This window comes from Camellia sinensis, chromosome 9, assembly GCF_055761805.1.
Source record: "Camellia sinensis isolate YWXY chromosome 9, ASM5576180v1, whole genome shotgun sequence".
NCBI classification, from domain to species: Eukaryota; Viridiplantae; Streptophyta; class Magnoliopsida; order Ericales; family Theaceae; genus Camellia; species Camellia sinensis.
In genome coordinates this window covers 98,126,531-98,133,625 of record NC_138969.1, presented here as the reverse complement: position 1 = coordinate 98,133,625, position 7,095 = coordinate 98,126,531, and the positions used below count along the sequence as shown (strand labels likewise).

At 39.7% G+C, this 7,095-nt stretch overlaps 1 protein-coding gene across 1 annotated transcript; it reads right to left on the bottom strand.

Moving 5' to 3' along the window:
- Nucleotides 1-720: 720 nt before the first annotated feature.
- On the bottom strand, nt 721-1,518 carry LOC145799643 (uncharacterized). Its single transcript, XM_082889245.1, has one exon. The coding sequence runs from the start codon at nt 1,516-1,518 to the stop codon at nt 721-723; it is 798 nt and encodes a 265-aa protein (XP_082745371.1).
- Nucleotides 1,519-7,095: the final 5,577 nt, after the last annotated feature.

Genomic DNA, 7,095 nt, shown 5'->3' with positions numbered 1-7,095 from the left:
GGAGATTAACGAACCGAGCACTTTTTTCTAACGATTGGCCAAGATTTTTGTGATGATCTTAACAATAAAGTTACAAAGGCTGATAGGACGAAACTGTGATAAACTTGTAGGATTACCAGTTTTGGGAATCAGAACCAAATTTGTTTGATTGAGCTCTTTAAGCATAAACCCTCCCACCAAAAAACTTCGAACAGCTTGATAAACTTTGGAGCCAACCACATCCCAGTAGTTTTGAAAAAAGAAACTAGGGAAACCATCTGGTCCAGGTGCTTTAACAGCGCCAAGTTGGAAAACAGCAGTTTTAACTTCCTCCTCAAATAACATGGAAATTAACTGACGGTTCATTGAGTCTGTTACCAGCGGCTGAACCACAGAAAGAGCGTCATTAATATTTCTATCCCCCACACTTGAAAACAACCGAGAAAAATATTCCAACAGATGGTTGTTTATTTCAGGGTCAGATTCCATCCAGCGGCCAGTCTCGTCTTAAAGTTTAAGGATTTGATTGCGCTGACGACGTTGGATCATTGTGGCATGAAAAAATCTAGAATTTTTATCCCCATAAGTTAACCATCTAACCCGTGACCTTTGATGGAGATACATCTCTTCACGAGCTAGTAATTCTTTCAACTGAGATTGAATCTGATTATGAAGTTCTGAATTATCAGTAAAAGAAGGTAGAGATTGGAGATTTGCCAACTCCATTTTCAGGCGAGCAATCTAAATCTTGGTGTTCCCGAAACATTCTTTACTCCAACTCTTTAACCCCTCCCTACACTCCCGCAGCCGGTTAACTAGTTGGAACATTGGCGATCCTGCTTGAAACTTGTCCCATCGGGATTGAATCACATCCAGACAACCAGGGCTAGAAGACCACATAGTTTCGAATTTGAACACCTGTGGAATTTTTTTCAAAGGGACACAACATTTGAGAATTAGAGGACAGTGGTCTGACCCAAACATGGGCTCATGAAACACTTGGGCACAAGGATAAAGACCTCTCCATTCTACTGTAGCCACTGCCCGGTCCAGTCTCTCTCGGATATTGTCAGCACCTCGTTGATTATTAGACCAGGTGAAAGGCAGGCCCTTGAATTCCAGATCCATAAGAGCACAATCAGAGAGCAACTCCATAAAAGCTTGAAGCTGACTCATGCGACATTCTGCTCCTCCGGACTTTTCTTCCATGCAGCTGATTTCATTGAGATCCCCTATACAAAGCCAAGGGTAAGAATTTTCATGTGCCATCTGCCGAAATTTTATCCAGAAATTTTTTCGAATTTGTTTTTGGGGTGAAGCGTATACAAAGGTAGTTGCCCAGCTACTTTGACAATCAGGTGAAGAAATAACACTATGAATCATGTTCCGCGATGAAAAGCGAACATCAAGTTGAATATCATCAGTCCACCATACAGCTAAACCCCCTGATATACCAAGGGTGTCAACATAATGTTTGTGAGGAAATTGAAACCGTCTGCGAAGTCTATCCAAATGACTCGCTTTATTCTTTGTTTCCATTAAAAACACCACTTTGGGACGACAGGTTGAAATCAACCCTCGGAGGATCTGGACTATCAGGGGTCGTCCCAAACCCTGACAGTTCCAACTGATTATCAACATGGTGGGTGTGGCTGTTCTGGGCCAGCCACCAAAGCCCTATTCCCATCCTCCATCTCATTGCTATAAGGATATGTACTAGGCACTTGAGAAAGATACTCTGCAGAACCAGTAGACAAAGAGTTACCTGGTATTGCAGCTTCCAAAGCCCCATTATGTTCTGAAGAAACCTCGTGCACCTAAATGTCGAACAATTTCACTCTACGTACCCTTCTACCTTTCCCAATTGATTTTGGAGTCTCTCTCCGGATAGAGGATCTAGTTTTCGAAGGGACTGCCGTTGAAGTAGTAAGAGAAGGGATATCCAATTCAGCAACAGGAATGTTAGTAAGCTCAGATCCTTTAAGCAATTTAGGTGTTCGAGCAAAAACCTCCTCCACCTCAGGGGCCTTACGTTTGAGAGTTAATGAATTAAAAACAATGGACATACATTCATCTAGCACAACTGTCTTTGAATCAACCTTTGGGCTAGAAGGTGGGCTCAACTCCACTATACTAATTGGGCGAGCCAAATTATTCAGAGGGGGAACTGGGACGAGATCTGATTGGCCTTCAACAGGTTCGGAAACAAAATAGGAAGGCCTAGTAGAAACGTTCGGCCCAGAGTTAGAAGCCCCAACACTGGCCAGATTATGGCCCTCTGATATTGGCCCAACCAGTTGAGACAAAATTGAATCACCCAAACAATCCGAAAAAACTGTACCAGCACTACCAGACTTTGCAAGAATATCCTTTTTGTCCAGATTACGCCCCAACGGCTCCACGTCCCCCACTCCTTGTACGGCTGCATGTTCCACAGATCGTGCCACCATTCCCGACTTTGTACCAGCCTCAAAACCGTTTGCCACCTGTTCCCCTGCCTCAACCCCACGCGCCACCTCAGATTCAGAACTGGGTTGAGCCGGCGATGAATGATTCAAATTTGGCCGGATTCGAGCTGCTAACTCATCCATTTTTCCCCGGTGATGTTCAACCAGTAAGCCCGAACTTCGTGCTATTCCAGTACGCAGGCAGGGGCCATACCCAGATGCTCGCCCCTCATCTTGAGAAACAAACTTACACACAGCCCTCTCATGGCCAATCCTGCCACAGTCAAAACAGAAATCCGAGAGCTTCTCATATTTAAAAGATATCCAAGAATTGAACCCTGCTGCTGGGGGCGAACCACCCCTGTTCAAGGTAAAACCTCGAGGGAGAGGCTTAGTGACATCAATCTCAGCCCTGATACGGAGGAAATTGCGATAAAGGAGAAGACCCTCACAGTGGGCTTCAACACAAAGCAGACGCCCGAGCTTATTCCCTATGATTTCTCCATTGGCCTTCGTCATCTTCTCTAATGGTAGACCATGGATTTGAACCCAGAATGGGCACCAGGTGAACTGAATGTCTGAAATAGGGAGCCCTACCTCCAGAGAGTTAAGAATCAACAGATGACCCATAATGGACCAAGGGGCCTCCTGCAAAACCCATCTTCGATCCTCACTTTCTTCAAACGTAAACAGAAACATATTATCATTCCAAGGAGAAATGGTGAAAGAGGCTCGCGTCTTCCAAGCCCCATGGAGAATGGTAGAAACCGCTTGCTTGTTAAGCTATTTTGTGGTTAGTACTCGCCCAATTAGACATCGGTGGGAGATTTCCCCCAACGCTGCAGCACTATCCTCGAGTTCAATAGAATCCAGCTCGAAAATAGAAATCGACGTGCTCACCATACAAACCAAGGAAAATAGAAAATTATAAAGGGAAATAAAGAGGGGAAAGAGCAAAAAGGAGCTAAAACTAGACCAGAAAACAAAAAGGGAAGAAAACCTAGGGGAAAAGAGAAAAAGAGAATAGGAAAAACAAGATAGCAGGCGGACTAGATAGAAAGAAACTAGGATAAACCCAGAGAAAACTACCTTAGGGTAGAGAGCCTCCCATACTAGAGAGAGAATGCTATACAAAAGGGTAATATTGTAACCTAAGTTAAAGAATAGAGAGTTGATATGGATGGTGGGGATGACTTGGGGACATGGAAATATACATATGTATTTCATATTGTATTCATTGGATTGCTTTTGTGTGTGATTAAATTTAGACTTTAGTTAAGTTACAAGATTATGAGCTCTTCCATTGCATTGCATCCACAGGGTGTTGGATTTAGTGTTGAGTTGCGTAATTGGGTGTGTGTAATTTTAGAACGTGTTGTTTTGTGCTCGGTGGTCGGTAAATGTGGAGGTATTTTTTAAAAAAATGTAACGGGTGTCCAATTGCCCCTTCGTGCTTGATGGTCGGTAAATAGAGAGGGTGTTTTCGAAAATGTAGAAGGTGCCCAATTGCCCCTTTGTGCTTGGTGGCCAATAAATGTGGGGGTATTATGAGATGTGTTTTGGGATTTTATAAAAAATGAAAAAGAGATGTTCTCAAGTAGAATTAAGGTCCAAGTGTTGAGTCAATCGCGGGTTTAAAGATACATTGAGCCTTGAATGCCAAACAAAGTTACAAGACTTGTACATTATGAGGTATTGCATGAATATAACCAACATGAGCATTATATATATATATATTTATTTATAATGTGTTAAGTTTATTTCCTATTGAGCGTCATTGCTCACTCCCGTTTTATGGGTTAGATATTCCCAAATTCCAGGTGATCAATGTGTGACTCATTCGTTGAGAAGTATATGGAGTTCTAGATGGAGCACTCAAGCTCTTTTGATGTTTTATGTTTCAGTTATGAGTTTACATGCTGAGATAGAATTTTATTTTCTTTGTGATTGAGGGCCTTAACCTTGAAATGTGTAATCCTCTAGGGTGATTTGATATATATATATAGATATATATTTTTTAGATTCTTGTACTGTAATTTGTTGTAATGTATGAGATGATTGATTTGCGAGAAATAGATGGGTTTTTGCTTTATAATTTTTTGTCTTTATTTACCTGGAATTTATTAAGGTTATGGAATTGAATGATAATAATGAATTGAAAACTAATAAAATGATGTTAATTTTCAGGGCGTTATAGCCTAAGTTGGGCCAGCATCCTACCATACCATAGCGAATGTCTGGATTGAGGTTGAATCACAACCAACTTGTGACACTTGGCGCTATACACTTTAGGAGAATAAAGTTATGCCTTTACCATTATCTATGGGTTTTGGTCTACCAAGAATCTTTCTAGACTCCATCTCTATGGCTTTCTCTCCAAGACTACCTTTCTCTCCGTTTCCACTTCAACTTTCTCAACAACCAAACAAAAGGTTTTATCACACAAATCCACCATAGCTCTCGTTTTTTTCTCTACTCTTAGTCAGTGCTTTAGCTGTCCCTCTCTAAAAGTATACATCAACAAATGTCTCATGTTATGGCGGAGAACATCTTTCCAACGAGAGATAGCTTGTCTTTTTTTTAGCAAAATCAGTCAATGAAACTCTCACGCACTGCCGTAACAAGCGTGTTGACAACGCTAGGCTAGCTATTGAAGTCCGTTAGGGACGATCAGAAGGACGTCACTGGAGACGAGACTCTGGTTCACCAGGACTTGGACATGAGCAACACCAGCATAGAGCCTCCACGGTTGGTGCAACCATGAACAACCGGTCACAGTGGAGCCAGTCCCTTCCTTCTTCGGTGGCTAGAGCAACCACAAACCATCGGTCACGACGGAGCCAATCGCCTGAGAAAATCTCTTTAGGAAGACCAAAGTGCTATTAAATGACATCTTCGGAGTTGCTCGCAACGGCGAAAAGAAGCTTGAAAGGAACTAACGGCGAGCCTTTGGAGAGGCTTCTAAAAGTGATTTCAGCTTATGTAATGCAAGAAAACCCACAGATTATAACAGCAAATTGTTATCAGATTCAATGAAGAAGGAAGAATTTGTACAAATAATATGTTGTACCAAACAAAGTATGTGCTTGTGTTTATGGACCCAAACAAAAAGGCCATTGGATCTATACCTTTAAAAAGTCTGTAAAATGGATCTATGGTTTGAGCACCCAAAATCAAACCCACTTTTCAAGTTCAATGATTAGTCAACCAATCATTCTCATGTATAGTTTCTCTCTTTCATATCTTTTCTACTTAATAACCAATCAACTCACTCACACATTGAGTATAAAAAGTGGAGTGCGTCACGTCAAAAATGAGAGAAGAATGAATGGTTAAGATCAATTCTTATCAAAGCGACGTCATTTTTTATTTTTTATTTATTTTTTCTTTCCCTTTTGACGTTTTTCTTTCTCTTACATCCAATTTCCAAATCTGAGAGAGCACAGCGATGACGGAGAGAGGGACGTCAATGGAAACCGGTGACCAAGACTAGTGACGAGTCATTCCCAGATCTGAGATGGTGCCCAATGAACAGTGGCAACTAAGATTAGCGACAGAATTGGGAAACGACAAGAAAAAAATCTTTTCGTTTTGTACATAGAAAAAATCATTTAATTTGTTTCTATTGTCTTTTTTAATTGTAAATGAGTAGTGCTAACATCCTAATCAACCTTCTACAAAAACAGAGGTGGTCCTCTCATCAACAAAAATCTAAATACAAACATATGTATGCATATGTATCATCTTTGTGCTTAATGTTAAGGTTGATGGGGAAGGTGGCCAGCGCTAGAGAGAGGCTTGAACCAACAGGTTGTGTTATGTTTTATTTTAATTTTTTTAAAGAATTTTTCTCCAAAATAACATCATTTTGGGCACTACAAAACACACTACAGGACACCACTGCAGGGATCTAGAGTCTTAAAAAGTGGGTTGTGTATCATTTTTCTTCAAGTAATAAGAAGTGTATCAATATATTGATCAGGGTCAACTGAACCTTCAATGCCCAAGGGGAGACTCAAGGTTGGCCCTAACTTTTTTTGGGCCTTAGGTGACCTCAAAAAATGGGGCCTTTATACATATTTAAATTTTTGTTTTTGATAAAATGGTATGTATGCACATTTGTTTTAATATTTATTTTCAAGTACCCACTCAAAGTTTTTTTTTTTACATATATATTCACTAAAATTTTATTTAAAATTTACTTACATAGCTTAAGATAAAAAAGAAATCATTAAAAAAAGTGAAAAGATTATAATTTTTTTATTCTCTTGTTGATGTAGAACGCAAAAAAGTTAAAAATGTGGTTTTCTTGCTTAATAGTTTAACAAAATTCAATTTACAAGAAAAAAAACCTCCAAGAAAGATTTGAAAATATAATACCAAATAAAAATTAAAACAAAATATCACTTAAATCATTGCACTTCTCGCATTTTTAAGTGCAAAATTACTAAATTTAATTTGCATAATCTAACTTATCTACCATATATTTTCAATATATAATACAACTAATATATTCAATCTTTGTTGTGATAGTTCATTTGATGTCATGTGCCATGACTATATCTATATCCATCTTTGGATGCCCTAAACGGAATTAGGTACTTAGTTGCACGAATGCCAAAACTAAAGTTAAGAAATGTAATAGCTAGGAAGCTTTAGGCATGTGAAT

What these genes read in the sequence shown, in the direction of transcription:
- LOC145799643 (XM_082889245.1), bottom strand. Translation starts at nt 1,518, where the DNA reads ATGGAAACAAAGAATAAAGCGAGTCATTTGGATAGACTTCGCAGACGG.